General features: G+C 44.6%; 1 protein-coding gene across 4 annotated transcripts in view; it reads left to right on the top strand.

Annotated features, from left to right (window-relative positions):
* Positions 1 to 18,695, top strand: part of MAMLD1 (mastermind like domain containing 1) — a 129,286-nt gene that overhangs the window by 69,017 nt on the left and 41,574 nt on the right. For all 4 annotated transcript variants that reach the window (XM_020975058.2, XM_020975057.2, XM_020975060.2 and 1 more), the window contains one exon: positions 10,718 to 12,466. In XM_020975058.2, coding sequence (XP_020830717.1) covers positions 10,718 to 12,466 — 1,749 coding nt within the window. The remainder of the gene's footprint in view (positions 1 to 10,717; positions 12,467 to 18,695) is intronic.

Genomic DNA, 18,695 nt, shown 5'->3' with positions numbered 1-18,695 from the left:
TTGCCACCAGAGGGGGAGAGACTTCAGGGGCATAGATGGTGAGATGTAGAAGGGACTTTGGAGATCATGAAGGCCACCAGCAATCACTTTTCCAGAGTGGGAAGCTAAACCAGTGCTTCTTCATCTTCTCAATGGTACTGCACAGCATCTTGGGAAGAATGAGCTTTTTTCTTCCATGATCTTTCAAGTCTGTGAAACTCTAAGGAACTTCCACTTACCAAGAGAATTAACTGCCTTCTCCCCAATATCTGCTATCCCTGCCCAGTCTAAATCACTCAGATGTAGGTCATATTGAGAGGCTGTTAATGGAACCCTTTATTCTGATGCTTTGTGGAGAACTAGATCTAAGCAGAGTTGACAGTGAGCATGAAGATAAATCGCCACCTCAAGACAGGGTCAAGTTTCTGTGAATTACAGAGAACTCCTAACTCTATCCCGGGGAAGGCATATCTTGGTTTTTTGGTACAATGAGTCTTCTTTCTCTCTCTGAGCCTACACAGGCCCAGGGCACTGATCCACTATGGTATAGCACAAAGAATACTGTATTCTGCCTAGCCACCGAATGCCTTCCCTGGGATAGAATTATAGGGAGTATGCAGTTCAAAATTGCCTTCAGATCTTTGCCAAAAACTTGATGCTGCCCTGAGGTGGTGATTTATCATCTTCTTCATCTAACTGGTACAGTGGACCTGGAGTCAGGAAGAGCCAAGTTCAAATCTGGCTTTAGACTGTGTGACCCTGAACAAGTCACTTTACCTCTCTTAGCCTCAGTTTCCTCATCTGCAAAATGGGGACAATAATAGTACCTACCACCCAAGGTTGTTGTGAGGACCAAATGAGTCGCTAAAGTACTTTGCAAACCTTAAAGCACTGCATAAATGCTATCATCATCATCCCTTTTGAAATCTAGTTCTTTACAAAGCATTAGAGAATCATACACTTACAGCAGGAAGGGACCTCAAAGGTAAGTTAGCCTGCACCTTGTCTGGAATGTGGTCCTCCAGCCACTGCACGGAGATGCCCAGAGAAGGAGAACACGTTATTCCCCCATGGCATCCAGTTCCAGTTTAGGAGTGCTCTAATTATTAGGAAGTTTTTCCTGATATAGAGCTGAAATCTGACTCCCTATAACTTCTACCTAGTTTTGCCCTATGGGGACAAACAGAACACATTTGACCCCTTCTTCCACGAGACAACCCTTCAAACACTTGAAGACTGATGTCATGGCCTTCTTAGGTCTCCTCTTCTCTAAGCTCATGATGCCAGTTTCTTCAAGTAGTCCTCATGCACCATGGTTTCCAGTGCCTTACCACCCTGGTCACCTTCTTCTGGGCACTCTTTAGCCTAAAAGCCCTGTAACCAGACTTGGACACAAACACTCCAGACACGGTCTGACCAGAACGAAGTTTAGCAAAATGATGACCTTCCATATTCTAGACACTACACTTCTTTCTATTCAAATTGTTCTTCATCGTCATGGAACAGATGGAGGAAAGCTCCAGGAGCCTGGCCTAGGCAGGCTGCTAACAGTGGTGGGCAGGGATGCTAGCTAGTTATTCTCTTCCAAGGGACAGATGGGGAAAAGCCCTGGATTCCTAAAGTTCCTAGAACTCCTTAAGTCAGAAATTCATGGTCCCTGACCTCAGAGTTAAGGTCATATGTAGCCAGCCCAAACTACCCTTCAGTTCCTGGAGCAGAGAGGACAAGAGCTGCAAGGGTATAGTGGAAATGAGCACTGGTCTGCAAATTGGAGACCTGTGTTTCCGTTCTTGCTGTACTACTAACTCCCTGTGTTGCTGTTCAGCTGTTTCAGTCCTGTCCAACTCTGTGACCCCATTTGGGGTTTTCTTGGCATTTTATAGAGGAGGAAACTGAGGCAAACCGGGTGAAATGAGTTGCCCAGAGTCACACAGCTAGTCAGTGTCAGAGGCCAGATTTGAACTCGGGAAGATGAGTATTCCTGATTCCAGGCTCGGCACTCTATCTACTGCAGCGCCACCTAGCTGCCCCTAACTACCTGTGTAACCTTGGGCAAATGAATCCTCCTCTGAGGACCATAGGTTCCTCTTTTGTAAAATGAGGTAGGTAGACTAGCTGAGTTTTCTTGTCCCTCCCCCCTCTAGGATGCTCTATTTCCGTGGTTCTTCTTAGAAAGTCAGAAAGGAAGCTGGATTTGTGAGTCCTGGGACGCTCTTGGAAGTGTCAAGCCTCCCAACTGGCATGGCTACAAAAAGGTCCAAAGCATTTCTTGAAGTCTGTACATTGGAATGGAGAGTTGCCAGATTAGGTTTGCTCCTTCCGTGACCTCCTTTGTCGTTGCTGCTTGAAACCCTTGGGGCTGATGTGCAGATAGCTCTCGTTGAAGCTTGTCTAAGCCACAAACACTCAAGTATGGATGGCTGAGTGCAGCAGATACTTTGCCCCTGGCAAATGCTGACCACTTTGGGTTGACAGTGTGTGGTATTTTTAAAAAACGAGGCAATCAAAAGCAGCAGCAAACCTTGGGTCACTTTAGTTAAACCTTGTTCCTTGCCTTCCCCCTCCTTCCTCTGTGCTTCCCCTTTCTGCAGTAATAAGAGCTCATGTTGCCATAATGCCTTAAGGTTTACAAAGCACTCTTCCTACAACTACCCTGAGATGGAGGTAATAAGAATTAGTTGACATTTTTATTGCTCCTTGAAGTTTACATATATTATCTCATTTGACCCTCACGGCAACAATATAGATCTAGATATCTCTCTATATAATAGTAACACTGTCTTGGCCATGCCTGCAGGAGTCATGGCAGGGAGAAAGGTGGGGGAGAGAGGAGAGAAAGCTTGGACAGGCAATGCAATTGGCCAGCAACTCAGACCCAGGATTAAACAGGAGGAGGAAAGCAGGTTGAATTGTCTTAGGGAAATTGCAAAGCTTTCACAGGCTTCTCCTAGAAACAAGGGCCCATCTTGATTCTACCGTTATCGGATGGCTCCAAGTCATAGAATATCATAGTCTCTGGAGATTTGGAATTGAGTATTACACAGATGGCAATATAAAGGCTTATGGTGGGTGTAAGCAGGCTGCAACATATAACCAATGAGAAACTTCAAAGAAGAGTCAGAATCAGAGATGTCATAAGGGAAATAATGTAGAGGGGAGGAGGAAAGAGACTAGTCACATGGCAAGATTGAAGGATAACCTGTGGACAGCCCACTGGTACCCTCACAATGACAGAATACATCCAGGAACACACAGACACGCACACACACTCAGCATGTTAAAAACTTAAGGGAAGAGATGGACAAGAGTTGTGTGAGATGCACAAACATGATCAGGGCTGAGATCTGAATTATTGGCGGCAACATCAGTAGGGGCACAGATCAATAAGACTATTTTTATTCATTCATTCATTCATTCAGGTGAGACAATGGAGGTTAAGTGACTTGCTCAGGGTCACCCAGCTAGAAAATGTCAAGTGTCTGAGGTCACATTTGAACTCAGGTCCTCCTGACTCCAAGGCAGGAGCTTTATCCACTGTGCCACCTACCTGCACCCTGAGACTATTTTAGCACAGCTGAATTTCCTAAGGAGCAGCTGAGAGGATGAGCTTTAGGATGTAGAGTCCAAATTCATCACTTGGTGAGCTAGACTAGAGGAGTGTTGACTCACTGGCAGTCAGAGTGCCTTCCTGGCGGGGTTAGAATCTTCCCCTCCTAGGACCCCTTTGCAAAGGTTAGTCAGTGAGTCATAGCCCTTCTCACAAGTCAGTCAGCATCTAGGATTCCCTGACATTCTCAACTCGCATTTCTTGAAATGCAGGGACATCCTGCTTCTGTGGTATGGAGGGGGTTTTCTTGGCAGTGCTGAACTCCACTGTCTGTGCAAACTGTGTTTCTAACTATGTATGTGTTTGTATGTTTACACATACCACCGTTCACATCCAAATCTGGTGTCAACTGCAATACAGACAGTTTCCTGAAACCCATTTCTTAAATCTTTAATAATAACAATAAATCTTAATATCAATTCCAGTAGGATCCCTTTGAGTCTCCCTGCCCACCCCTTCAAAGTTCCACAGTGGTAGAGGAGACCCTAAGCTGCAGGATCGGGGTGGTTCTGCTGTTGTCCAGGTGTTCTCAACCACATGACAGGGCAGCTAAAAGAAAAAAAGCCCTAAAGTGATCTGGCCTGCATGAAGAGAGGCAGAGTGTCCAGAACTAAAGAGGGGATGGTCTTGCTGTCCCCCTACCCTGGGCAGATCACAGCTGGTACATTCTGTTCTGTGCATTCTGGGAGCTACATCTTAGGAAGGCTATTGATAAACTGGAGTACATCGAAAGGAGTTCTAGCAGGTTGATAACTATCTCCAAATACTTGAAAGGCCCTCATGTGGAAGAGGGATTAGGTTCATTCTGTTTGGCCCCAGAGGACAAAACTAGGGGCACTAAGGAGGGAACCTAGAGAGAGGTACAGGTTGTACTAAATGGCCTTTCAGCTCCCTTTCACTGGCATCCTCAGCAGCCCACACTTGGGGTCCCCATATTGCTGCCTAAGAATCTTTTAGGGGGATGAGCCACCAAAGGGAAGAAGAAAAAAGAAGTGGACACCCTCCCCCCCCCATTCTTACCCTCTGTAAATAATTACCAGCTGGCCTGATGATAACTGACAGCTCAGTCAGTCAGGGCCATTGATGGAAACAGGAAAAGGGAGTGGTCTCCCTCTCCCTGTACTGTCATATTCCCCAGGATGATCTCTGGAGCCCCATGAGTACAAAATCCCTACAACATGGCCTGTCATCTTTTCTCCCCATCCCCCTCCCCTTGATTTGGGCTATTTCCTGAGAAAACTCTTGCTTCCAGAGAATTTGGAAGATGATATCTCAGCTGATGAATATCAGGTATTTACATATTTGGTAAATTGCAGAAGTGGGAAGGGAGAATCATTTTTCTTTTCGAAATTAATTTCATTGACATCTTTTGCTTTTCCATTGCCTTCCTTCCTCAGTACATCACTCTCCCTCTCCCACCCTTATAACAAAGAATTAAAAAAAGAAAGAGGGGAAAGCAGTTCAGCAAAGCTAATCCACACATCACTCAAGCAGGACAGTATATGCAGTGTTCCATATCCATAGTCATCTTCCCCCACCTCCACACACACACACCCCCTGCAAAGAAGGGAAGGAAGTGCAGAGAATGATTTTCAATAGACCCAAAATGAAGTGCTGACTTCACTGATATTGGCCATTGTGGAGGAGGTTAAATTTGCCTAGCAAGCAAGCCAGGCCATGTTAGTGAGCCTGAGCCCCTAGCATGCTGTGCTGGCCACTCGCAAAAGAGGTTACAATGATAGAGATCTGAACTGAGGTTCTCTTTTACTACATGAGCTATTTCTTAAAGAGCGAAACTGTGCTTAAGGAAATTCAATATACTAAAATATAAACTCATCAACTAGATAAATTCAGCAATGGTTTATCCACATAACAAAGAGATTCTTTGCTTTACATAAGGCTCTACTAGCTATGCTGGAGGCACTGTCTCTTTGTAGGGATTTTCAGTGGAGGTTCCAAAGTAATATAAAGACACGGGTTCATATGGACTTGGGATTATAACATTTAAGTTGGATGGGACCTCAGAGATTGTTTGGTCATGCAACCCCATGATTTTACTGAGGAGGAAAATGAGGCCCAGATAAGTCCATGTGAATGAATTATAAAGAGCACTAGAGTTGGAGTGTGCTCGTTTCACTTAGAACCGTGATGTCCTAAGAGTTCTACCCTCTAGTCGAGAGACTCAAAAAGTACCTGGAGCTAGAGGCCTATGACATTCACCAGAAGAGGAGCTATGATTGGCTCTGTGTAGTGCCAAGTAGATATGTGCATTGCCAGTGGGGTCTTTGAGCCGTCCCTCTAAGTAGGGTTGTGTATGAGGTGTGGGGCCCCTCCTCTCCCCTGATCAAAAAGAAAAAAGCACAGCAACAACAAAAAACTATCTCCCTAGCTATTAGGCTGATGCTGACTTTCCACCAAAAGCTTTGGGTTTTGGGTTTTTTTTATTAAAATACAAAAACTTCTGAAAAATGTAGCTCAAACTGAGGGTGGGGGTGGGGTGGGGAGAGAACATAAAGAAAGGGAGCGGGAAGCCTGGGACAAACCACCTCATAATTTGGATAGGGCTTGTTCTGCTTCTCAGTGCCCAAAGTAAGATGCGTCTGTTGTATAGAATGGAGTGTTTATTTAATTATTGCCTCTGTCATTCTAGCCCTCACCCAGCAGAAAACACAGACAGCTTTTGCAAGGGGATTGGGGGAGATTTTTTTTTCTGTATGCCTCAAAGTGTAGGAAGTTAAAAATGAAATGTTCATAATTTATGTCTGGTAGATTTCTTTTGGAAAGAACAATAAATAATTAGTATTTTTTTCCCTTCTTTGCCAGCATTGTGAACTGGGCCTGTGCATTGGCGATCCAGACTACCTCTAAGAAATCTTTGCCTTTTCTTTCATTCTATGACTAAAACCGTAGAAGAGTTCCCATATTGTCATATTTTCAAAGTAGACTAGAAATAATGTTGAGTTCAAAGCTGAACTTGGCCCAGATCAAAAGGACTGTCTTTGTTCCCTAATAATTTGAGGGGAGGGAGAGCTATCACATGCTCTGCAATGAATTTTAATGATTGTTTATCAAGTCATATGAGATCACATTGGTAGCTTTGTCTACTCTGCTCTTGCTTTTGCGAATGAATTTGAACTTCTACAGTGTATAGTAAATTGATGTTGGTATGAAGTCATTCATTTCCAAATAATACTAGTTGACATAATTGTTCCCCTTCCCCCCCTCCAAAAAAAAAGCAGGATGTATAAGAGTACTGGACTGGGAGTGAGGAAGGTGGGTTTGAATTCTGGCTCTGTCATTTACTGTGTGACCTTCGTCAGGTCATTGCTACTATCTAGGCCTTGGTTTCTGTCTCTGTAAAGTGAAGGAGTTGGACAATCATCAAATAGCTGTTAAGTACTTACTATGTGCCAGGCACTGTGCTGAGTACTGAGGTTACAAAGTAAAGGCCCTTAGCTCACATTCTAATGAGGGAAACTATGAATATGAATAGATGCATACAAAATACATATATAGGTGGTGTTTGTGCTGAGGCTTGAAGGAAGCCAGGAATTGTAAGAGGCTGAGGTACAGAGGGGAGAGAATTCCAGTCACAGAGTTGGGAAACATGGTGTTGTATATGAGGAAAAGCAAGTAGGGTGATAAGTCTAGACCAGGGGCGGGGAACTTGTGGCCTAGAGGCTGCATGTGGCCCTCTAGGTCCTCAAGTGCAGCCCTTTAGCAGAATCCAACCATTAAAGGAAATATTAAATTCCTGCTAGAGGTTAGTGAAAATAAAGATGTATTTTTTCCCATCCAAATGCATTGGCCCCCTGAAATCTATCCCCAGGCCCCAAGAACCCCTGGTCTAGAAGTACCCAGAAATGGTTGATTAAGGACATGCCCAAAACAACAGATGGAGTTTAGTTGACCCAGAATCCTGTAGTGCTGATTTTGGAAGTCAAACCAGAACAGTGAGGAGTTTGCAGCATTTATAAACACATGACCTAAAATGGCAAGAGTCTTTGTGAAATTCTCGACCCCATTCTCATCAGAACCACTCCAGGGCCATGTCAATGTACCTAATTTGACCTTTAAGGACCTTCCAATGGGGCTGAGGAGAGTGGAGAAAAGAATCTGGCCAACCTCTGGAAAAGAGAGCATAGAAACATCACGGATTATAAATGACTCACAGATCATGTGACAGCAGAGAAGGAAACACTGAAGCAAACCTTTTTTTTTTTTTTAATTTAGGGAGAAAAATGTATCTGGATAATTGGTCTACTGGCCTACCTACTGCTTAGCTTGAAAGGCTGAAGCTTTTCTTTTCTTTTTCTTTTCCCTCTTCTCTTTTTCTTGGCTTTCTCTATAATCCTCCTTTACTAAGCCTTGTTTAGGGTTGGTCAGCATTCGAACTGTACTGCTAGGACTCTGAAGGCTCCATGTTTTATGACTAGTATTTGCAAACCCTCACCATAAAATCAGAAATAACACATTTGCCTATAACAGATTTGTTAGTACAATCAAAGGAGCCTCCGAAAGCAAGCCTAAGAAAGGCAAAGCATCACACCATGTCCTGAAAGTTCTGCCACTATAGGACCTGTATTGCAGCCCCCAGAGTCACTCAGGTTACCCTAGATCCTTGGCTATAATTCCCGCAAAAGAAGTGAATCATCTTTTTGCCCCAATATTTGGAGCTACATTTCCTCCAGCCTGCTACAAATGGAAGAACCACCCCCTCCTGAACTCTCTTGCTGAAGGCTACAAGGGCTCGTCTTCCTTGTCTATTGGGGACCCAAATGGGCATCCAAAATTTGTATTAAAGGGACCAAATGAGGAGTAGCTGCTACAGACTGTGTTACCTTCCCTCCACTGGAGCACATCATCAAATCTGCTTTCATGAGTTCCAAATTGCAAGCCATGAGCTATGTTTGTTTATTTGAGGGTCCTCTTGCTGTTAGAAAGGCATGAGGGGGAAAAAACCTAAAAAATAATGAGAGAAATCAAAAGAAAGGCATAGTGCAGTACTTCCTGGGTTCTAGGTTGGATTCTTCTGTTCCAGAGCAGGTTCCAAAACCATCTGCCCTGGAATGGAAAATGAGAGAGAACTATGGATGGTACCCATTTGTACCCTATAGCCCTGGTTCTCACTCTCATTCCATTGGCCCTTCCCCAACTTAGCAGCGTCTATCTTTATGGTTCTAAGGCCCCAGAAGCATTTGCTTGTGTGACCAGCCTGATCTTTTCTGCCTTTGGTGAAGCTCTATTCTAGAACTCTGCACAGATCAACCATCCTCTCTCCTCCTACTAGTTGGCAGTACTTCCCACAGAGAACTTGGAGATGTTTCAGCCCCCTTTGTCCTGGATTGGCAGCATCTTCTTTGAGAGCTTACTATCTTTTAAAGGTGTTGCAGGTGCAGGGAAAACCCTAAGCAGCCATTTTTGGAATGAAACCAAATGCTACCTCTCCTAGGGGTGTGTGTGTGTATGTGTGTGTGTGTGTGTGTGTAAAAAAGGGAGAAACATATTTCTCCTTGAAGCTGTCAGAAGAGAAGAGCTGGAAATAAGCAGGCTAGAACTTCCTGACCTGAGATCTAGACACAGTTGCTTATGAACTGTGCCTGGGAACTCTCCATGTACAAGTCAGTCAGTCAGTCAATAAACATTTATTAAGTGGACAGGTGATCATTTAGAACTCCAAGCCCAAATTAGACACACAAGGGGGACTACTGCCTGCCTTCTCTATTGTTTACAAGTGTACCATATCCATGCTGTGAGCTCAGCTTTAAATATAAGCTAGTCAGAAAAGAAGAATGTCTAAGCATCAAGGATCATTAGGTCAACCTCACATTTCCTTGTAAGACTGCCAAAGTTATCTAAAGATATGTTAAAGAGGAAACATGTCTATTCAGAGCCCTCCTAACCCCTTGGCATTTAGATCCATTGCAGATTCTCTCTCTACCTTTCCTCTCTTCATTAATTAGGACACAGGTAGTATATTCCCTCCCCCCCCCCCATTGACCCTATTTGCTTGTGGCTGTAGTATTAATTCCATTGATATACAGGGTGTGGTTATTAAAAGGATAGCCATAGAAAATTGTATTTGAGAAGGTCTGGCCTGGCATGAGGAATGAAACCAGTGAAAGAACCATTGTTTTCAAGGAGTATTTTTCAAGAGGTCTGGATTAATAATTCTCTCATTTAAATGGACTGAGTTAGCAATGTCTTCATTTGATTTTAAAATCCAAGGGTTTTATAGCATATGAATAGAGGCATCTTCCAGATGAAAGATTTTACCTGTCATATGGTATTTCCCAAATATTCACTTCAATGACAAGCATTTGTTGGGTACTTACTGTATGCCAGGCACTGTGCTAGGCATTGGTGATACAAAGAAAAGCTAAATAACCCTTGCCTTCAAGGAGTTTATATTCAAATGGCGTGTGGGGGTGTGTGTGTATTGGAATTTCTGCATAGGAAATGCAAGATAATTTGAGGAGGGAGAGCACACTAGCAGCTGGAGGAGGTGGGGGAGGGGAGATCAGGAAAGGAGATGGTACCCAAGGTGGTAAAATTTTAAGGGGTTGAAGTGAATAGGAAGTCCAAGCCAGGCACTGAGCTGAAACAGGAGATGGAATGTGATCAAGGAAGCAGCTTTGAAGGAGATAGTTTGAAAGCTTAATGTCCATACTGATGTGTCACTTAAAAAAAATTGGAAAACGTGTAGCTTGGAAGATTATTTCAAACATATTGGCTCTGAGGAATCAAAAAATATCTTAGATTTTTCCTAGTTAGCTCTTAAATGTCTGGCTTTGGCAAGCAATCATCCACTTGATGATTTCTGCCTCGTTTCATTGCACTCCCCTATTAATTGGGCAAAGAAGACCTTTTACATAACTATTTGGCGTGCTTAATATATAAGGAGCTTAATGCCTGATTTGAGATGTAATAAAACTGTTTAAAAGAAAAAGAGACAAAGAAACGAGTTGAGAAAATATTATCCCGCTTTGGCATCTGCTCGTTTTAATCGGGCTAGGTCTATTTTACCTTTAAGGTCTCATTTCGGCAACCGGCTTCTGCTAGAAAAGCTCTGTTTCACTAATTGCCTTTGCTGCTCTGATGTGCCAAACATTTATTATGTTTTTCTTTCAGTCGCAGGGATCCATTAAGAGGAAACTGGAAGGAGACAGCTTTCCTGACAGCAGTTCATTTGATGACCTTTACCCTCATGACATTAAGAGACCTTGCCTTGATGATGTTACCCTTTCTATGGGACAAAGTAGCAACCCCAGTAGCTCATGTTCTGAGGTACAGATGTCGCCATTTTCTCTGGATCGTAAGTCCTCGTCCATTGGCATGGCTGACCATTCAGTCCTACTTGAAAATAACCAGATGAATGACAATGACATTGGATCTTCATTCACCATGCCACCAAATACAGAAGTTGGACAGAAGGGGCCAATGGGTGGACCAGACAGTATGGTTCATTATGATGAAAAAGGAAACAGTCTGCAGACTGTGGATCAGGAGCTTCAAGATCTCCTGGAAGAGCTAACCAAAATGCCAGATCCTTCTCCTAATGATCTAGACCTTGAAAATATCCTGGGGAGCAAGCCAGAAGAACCACTTGGCATAGTTCATACACCACCAGCCTTGAGGAGCACTCCTAAACCTTCTCCTCAGACATCTCACTTGGAGAACCACGTTACCAGCAAGGAGTTTTCTCCTAGTTGCAGTCAGACAGTAACGAGCGGGTCACCTCAGATGCGGCCCTCCTCTGCAGGAGCGAGCTATCCAGTTCGTCCTCCTAACAAACCTACCACCTCCCCCATTTCTTCGACAGCCCAGACAAAGTGCCAGCCCCGGAATATGCTAACTGGCTCCTTACCCACCTTGTCTGGACCTCATTGGCATCACGCCCACCAACTGAAGGCCCTGGCAGCCAGCAAGCAAGTATCTTCTACAAAACAGCAAATGCCAGCATCCAGCTGGTCTACCATGGCTTCTCCGGGCCTTTCTCCACCGTACCCACCAGGGTCATCGCCACACCAACAGCCATACAGCCCTCAGAGCATCATGGTGTCTGGCATTTCGTCCACCACTTTGCCAGGGAGCAACCTCCAGACCTCTCCCACTGCCTTGCTTTCAAATCTGTCTGTCAGCGGCAACTCTAGTGGCGGGCCCTCTGGGCCCTTTGGTTCGGAGATGCTGTCCAGTCCCATCCTCACTCAGCAGCAGCAGCAGTTCAGCCCTCCCAATGTCATGCTTTCCAACCTAAGCTCCACTGCCATACCGACCACCAGTATCAAGAGTCCTTCGAGCAGCTTGGTCTCAAGCATGGCCACCACCAACCCATCCTCGCCGTATCGGCCAGACAAGCTCTCTAGCCCAGCTCTGCATCAGCAATCCTTCAGTCCACAGGGCACCCTGATCTCAAATGTCAGTAACCCTGCAGGCATGCAGCAGCAGCAGCAGCAGCAGCAGCAGCCACCGCCGCCACCACCGCCACAGCCACAGCAGCAGCAGAACCCACTTTATAAGACCATGACCAACAACCCATCGAAAAATCTCAATGTGATCCTGCAGCAAGCTTCTGGTGGCCTGCAATCTGGGCTTGTGAGTGAAGGCCCTGGAAATCAGGAGCCCTTTTCCTTTGGCAACACCAAGCCCCTGTCCCACTTCACTTCCGAGGCAGCCCCTCAGAAGGTGGCATCCATGTCTGCGAGCTCAGGACAGCCATCCCTGCTCCACTACCTGCAGCAGCCTCCACAGGCCTCCACGCAGCAACTGCAGGCCCCGCAGCCCAACAGTACCCAGTTTTTGCTGCAGCAGATGATGCAGCAGCCGCAGAGGAGCCAGCGACATATGTCACCTGCCTCTTTGCCTTCGCAGCCTAGACAGGTGAGAGCATCTCAGGTTGGCTTTTGTTGATCTGCTGCGGAGTTGGGGAAATGTATTCTATTGTGGCCTAATTATGGAGAGCACATCTAAGGTATCATGACCCTAAGATCAGGCTTGAGATGGGATAAAGCATATTGAAGCCAGCCAATTGTTTGTGTCTGGCCAGTCTATAGTGTTAACAAGGTCAAGGTTACCATTGGTAACCTTACGATTCAGGTAAGGTAACTTCCCAAATGAGTGAGTGCAATTTGGCATTCCCCCCACCCCCGGCCGTACCTCTAGCTGGTAGGTGCTTTGGTCACAAGGGGAGGAAGCACAAGAATGCAGCGGATTCAGCACAACCCCATAACACCGCTAGAAAAAAAATGTATTTCCTACTTATTATACAAAGGATCTGATTTTTTACTTATCTATTTAAACTTTGCCACTGCAACCCCAAGCATTCACAAAGGGCTCTTTTCAAGCAGAACTTGCTTAGTTATAAATCAGGTTCAGTTCATCAACAAGCTTTTATGAAGTTCCTACTATGTGTTAAGAACCATGCTAGGGATGCAGAGAGCAAAGTGGAAACCCTTCCTGTCCTCAAGGAGCTTTCATTCTATAAGGGGAAACATTTTAGGAGATACAGAATATATGCCAAGTAAATAATACAAGGACATTTTTTTTCCATGCTGGTGGGAAAAAAAGCCCTAGCAGTTGGTGGAGGTGGGAGGAATCAGGAAAGGCCTCCTATAGAATGTGGGACTTGAGCTGAGCTTTAAAGGAAGCTAGAAATGTTCAGGGTCAAAAGGGAGGAGGACATATATCCCACGCATGAGAACTAGCTAATGCAGAGGTATGGAGAGAGGTATGGAGGAAACAGAATGTCACAAGTGGGGCCAGAAAGCCAATTTGGCTAGACTGTAAGAGTGCGCGCAAAGGGGAGTAATGTGCCCAGCCTGGAAAAAACCTGGAAAGCACAAAGATACTAAGAGTATCCCTGCTGTCATTAGGGGCGGGTATTCCTTTCACCAACCCAGACTGCAAGCCCTCTTGCCCTTTGATACACGGTCTTTCTGGATCATGGGAGCCCCGCAAATTTATTTCTCAGTGTCCATCCTTCTGGTGATGAGGGAGCCTCTGTGTACTTAGCTAGGCCAGTTGTAGGACAACAGGCATATAGTTTATTACCAGAACTGTCCCAGAAGCCTCTCTGGCTTGGTAAGACCAGCAAGAATTTAGACTTCCCTGCTGTAGCCTTCAGGAACTTAGGTCATCCCAGCTTGGCAAGGGGACTCCAGAGGAGGATGTTGCCAGAAACTACCCCAGCTCTTCCCCACCCAAGACATTGACTCTTCTCTACTGTCACTTTGGCAGACAACTTATTGTTGCCTCCATCTGAGCCCTACTCAAGAGAGGACCTGTCAAATGAAGCTCGGTAAAAGGAAGGGCAGTTGAGTCAGCCCCACCCTTTGTTTTAATTTCTCTGTGGGACCTTTCATTATATGCTGTGACTCTCTCAGTTCCTGCTTCCTTTTGCAGATGCCTCTTAGAGAGGGTGATCCACAGAAACCTTCTTTGGATGGAAGCAGTTTCAGGTGTCCTTGTGGAGGAGGCCTACTGTGTCCTTCTGTGATTCAACTGAAATACATAAAATACATTGAAATGCAGTTATCAAAAGAAATTCAAGTTCACCCTAGACTTTAGGTTACAAGGCCTGGGCTGGTTCAATGCCCTCATTTTACAGAAGAGAAAACTGAGGCCCAGGGAGGTAAACAGATGTGCCAAAGGTCACACACAGTGGCAGAGCCAAAGTTCTAGGCCAAGTCCTCTTACTTCCAAGTCTAGCTTCCTTCCCACTGTACTAGTATGCTCTCTTCCTCCTGTGTCTTTATTTACTTCAGTAGAGCAAGGAGTGTTCTCCCCGACCAAAACAGAGAGATCCTCACTCCTCTTTAAACTAGTAGCCAGTCTTCACAAGTTTTTGTGCTGACACATTAATCATCCTCATCCCATAACCAAATTCTCCAAAACTCAGCTCAGCTTGAAAAGCTGCCTAAGCGCAAGAGGTGCCCCAAAGTAGAGGCTGCTGCATCCAGGGCGACTGGGTTCTCACTTACTGCTGGTCTTCAGGCACAGGATGAATGGAATGTTGCAGTGGAGATTCCTGCTTAACTATAGGTTGGAATAAATAACTTCTGAGGTCTCTCCCAGCTCTGAGGTTCTTTGTGAATACAGGATTCTGTGAGGATGGGTTGGGAGTGTCCTCTTTATAACAGAAGGACTAGGTCCTCCCCCCTCCCTCCAAGGGTGTGACTTGCCTACCTCCATCTCATATCACTGTAAGCCACCAAGTTCAAATTAGGCCTCAGTACTCTTCTTCAGATGAGGACAGCGTGAGGAAGCAGAAAATTGCTGGCTTGCCCAAGATAGCCCTTGGGCTCTGTTTTGCATTGTGTGGAGTTGCGTGAGGTGGTCATTGCCGAACCCAATCCAAAGAGCATTTATTCAGTGCCTACTCCTTGCAAGGCACTGCCAAGGAGTTTAGCTACTAGCCTCCCCTACTGCAGGCCCCTGAGGCTCTTCCCTTATTCATCTCCCTAATAAATGCTTGTCAACTGACTGACTTATTCCCTCATTTTCACTCCATTACCACCTCTGTACTGAGAATATTATCCTTCTAGTCAAGAAGTACCAAGAAAGATTCCTGTCGCGGCATGTCAACACCTCCTGTTAACTGGCCAGACTTCTGTATTATGCCGTTTCACTATGTAACTTCTGAGGCTTCAGTACTTGGTCATGGCAACTTCTCCAGAGGGAGAAAAGGGGCAGGGGGAGAGGAGGAGACAGAGAGAGACAGAGAGGGAGGGGGAGAGAGAAGGAGAAAAAGAGACACAGGGAGAGGCTAGCTCCAGCAAGAGAGTATTGGAAGCAAATTGGGAGAAGCTGGTTAAGATAAGGGTAACTGAGGCATGATTATAGATGTTGCACATTTCTCTTTCCCAGTCAGATAAATCCCAGTGTTTCATTGATTTACAAGCCCAAACTTACATAACGGGTCGTACACACTAAAGGACCATCCTTCTTAGGCGATTACAACTCCTTGAGCTCCCTGTGAATGGCAGGTGCTGTTGAAAGGCCCAACATTTGTCTAAAATCTGTACCATCATTTCTAAGAGCAGATTCTGAATGGAAAATAGAAAGCAAATCCCTGGGAAGGAACAGTTAGACATAAATGAAAATTCCAGCTGGGTACAGTAGTCCATCTTTCTCTATAGAATGAGGACATCGGGTCTTAGGGGAATTTCACTTTCTCATCAGGTGACTGATTTAAATGAAGTCACTCAAAAAAGAAATCAAAGCCATTTTCACCTATGCTTAAGGCAGAAAGAAAAATAGGGGCTCTGCGAGGAGTTGTCAGAAACTGTCCTTGCGAAACCCACCCTCTGCCCCCTGAGTGTTGAAGGCATATATTCATTTTTTAAAATCAAAGTTAAGTATAATTCAATTTGTTTTGAGACTTTTCTGACAGCCCTTTCTCCACCACCTCAGCCCCCTAGAAGACTGGAGACACCCCAGGGTGTTGCAAAAGCAGGATTAAGAAACACCACCTTGGATTTTACACATGGTAACCAGTGATTAAGAGTTACAGTTGCTCAAAGACAAAAACACAGAGGCCCAAAAGGAAATGAACGCTATCCTAAAGAATGTTGGGGGGGGGAGGTTATGTGTTTGTGTGTGTGTGTGTGTGTGTGTTTATATGTGTATACATGCCTACATGCATAAAAATGTGCATTTAGGTTTCTTGTGGAATACCTTCATTCTTTTCTTCTCCAGGGTGAGAGAGAGGTGAGGCTTTGTTGGAAAGAAGAAATATGGGTAGTAACCAATTGGAAAAAGAACCCCAAAGTATGAATTCTGACCTTTGAAGGACAAAAGGAGAGCAGGGGTAGGAGTCTAGCTGCTATGTAATATACCCAAAGATGGAGCATTTTGCTGTTTAACTGGTATGAAGAATAGGAGAGGTTGAAACAAACCCCCATTCAATAGTGGTACAACTTTATATCTTCCGTCACTAATTAATCACATCCCTTTCAATGAGTCAGTCACTCAAACCCTCTGTTGACCAGACAATTGGTAGATCTAAAGAACCTCTAGTCTCCACCTACCCCCAAACACTTTCTTTCTTATGGAGGGAAGACTGGCAGCCACACCTAGAAGCACAGACTGTATTGTGGGATATCATAAGGGGTCTTAGTGTTAACATCACCTTCAGGAATGTACATTCTGAAGGAGGATGTCAAAGGGGGATTATGGCTAATGATGATTTACCTGTACGCTGTATTTTTTATTTGAGAGGAAGGAGGGAAGGCCAAGCAATAATTTAAAACCTGGAACTCTTTTTTGGATTCCCTAAGCATTGGAAATAGTCTGGCGGGCTACAGTAAAAAATTCCTCCGGGCCACCTGTTATTTCAAAGCTTCCAGTAAACACCATTCTCCTGGCTGGGTGCACCCCTGCTGACACCTAACACGATTGGCAGTGCTCATGGTCAGGAAAAATAAGCAGAGGAAGGGCAGATCCTGTCCCCAGCTGCTCACTCATACCCCTCACTGCTCCTTTCAACTGAAAAGGAAGTTGGGCACAAGCAGTCACAAATTTGGCCCAGCTGCTTTTGCTTCTGCACCCATGGTGGGATTTCTGAAGGGGGAGGAGGTGAAAGTTCAAGAGTAGGCCTCTGTTTCAAATGTGAAAGAAAATGAAGGCAGGCATCTTTTCAGCTGCCCGCTGTTTTCTTCGCCAAAATTACCTGGTGTCTATTTTTTTAAATATACCTGTGTATGCCCATGTTGTCTTCCTTGCCTAGACGGTAAGCTCCTCAAAGGCAGGAGGAGCTGCCCTTCTGTGCCAGAGAGTAAGTATTTGCTAAATGTCTGTTGATTAATTCAGCTATCTAATGATGGCTGAGGGTGAGGTTGCTAACAGGAAACAAGGAAAGAAAACCTTAGCAAAGTCATTTCCCTCGCTGGGCCTCAGTTTCCCTGTCTGTAAAATTAAAAAGGTTGGACTAGATGACCACTGAAGGCTTTTCTAACTTTGGTCATATCTGTGACCCTGTAATGATTCTATGAAAGGGCACCTTTTAAGTCGCAGGGGAAAGTCTTCATAAGGCTGTCTACCACATCACTAGTCAGTTCGTTAAATGTGTTTAGTCGCATTTGTTGTAATATCCTGTAGACAGAGTCATTGGTTGATCGACTGAATATTTTACTCTTCAAATGATGGTTGGGACATTGCTTAGACCCAGCCTAAGCTGGGAGAGCCAAATGGATCTTTTGGAGTCTCCTAAAACTCATGGGGTTGATTTTCTCCCTGAAGGGAATTATAAGGGAAACCTACATTTCTTTTTGTGCCCATTGTCTTGGTTTGGGCTTCACTTGCTTAGCAGACTATCAGCTTGAATTAATGTCATCTTAATTAACATTACAAATTGACTTTTCTAACCTTCACACCATGACCTTCCATTGAAGAAGAAAAATGATAAAAATAGCCTCGTTAATACGAAGAGAATCCCCTTTTCTTGGTTCATTCTTGACTGGAAGAAGCCAATCTTCCTCCCGTGGCCTTTTCTATGTTCTCAAAAGTGCTCTATTTGAAAACCAGCAAAGTTAGCCCCCACCCAAGACATTAGACCGGTTGGAGGAGACCCTGGGAATGCTTCCTCTGTTTCTCCATGTTTCTTTGTGTCTTTTTGTGTGTTTATTTTTGATGGGAGTAAGAAAAAAAAATGTAGGGTTTTTTTTAAATTTACCTTCTAATTCCCTAGAGAAAAAAAGGCAGATTTGATTTCAAAGGCTAATACTGATAGTAGCATAATGTCAGAGCGCAGACCTTTGAGGGAATGGAAGAGGAGCATGCTTTTGAAGGCAGAGCACCAAGCCCTTCAGCTAATTAAGTGCCTTTCTCCCAGAATAAAGGATGCTAGTGAGGAATCTGCCTTAGAAAAAAAACACCAAGGCTGAACCTGGGCTTTGACCTCTATATAGCTTGCCTTACAGATGTGAAAACATCTTCCCCAGTGACTACTTTTTTATTTTTATATTTATACTAATTTGTTCATCCTCGGCACTGTTTTACATTGGATGATTTGGTAGGGACGGGGGAAGAGATTACTCAGTCGATGATAATAATAACAAGTAGCATTTATATAGTGTTTACTAGGTGCCAGGCACTGTGTTAAGTGCTTTAC

The sequence above is a fragment of the Phascolarctos cinereus genome, unplaced genomic scaffold, assembly GCF_003287225.1.
Source record: "Phascolarctos cinereus isolate Bilbo 61053 unplaced genomic scaffold, phaCin_HiC Scaffold_8;HRSCAF=390, whole genome shotgun sequence".
Lineage (NCBI taxonomy): Eukaryota > Metazoa > Chordata > Mammalia > Diprotodontia > Phascolarctidae > Phascolarctos > Phascolarctos cinereus.
The sequence above is the reverse complement of the archived record's forward strand: the minus strand, read 5'-3'. Positions and strand labels throughout refer to the sequence as shown.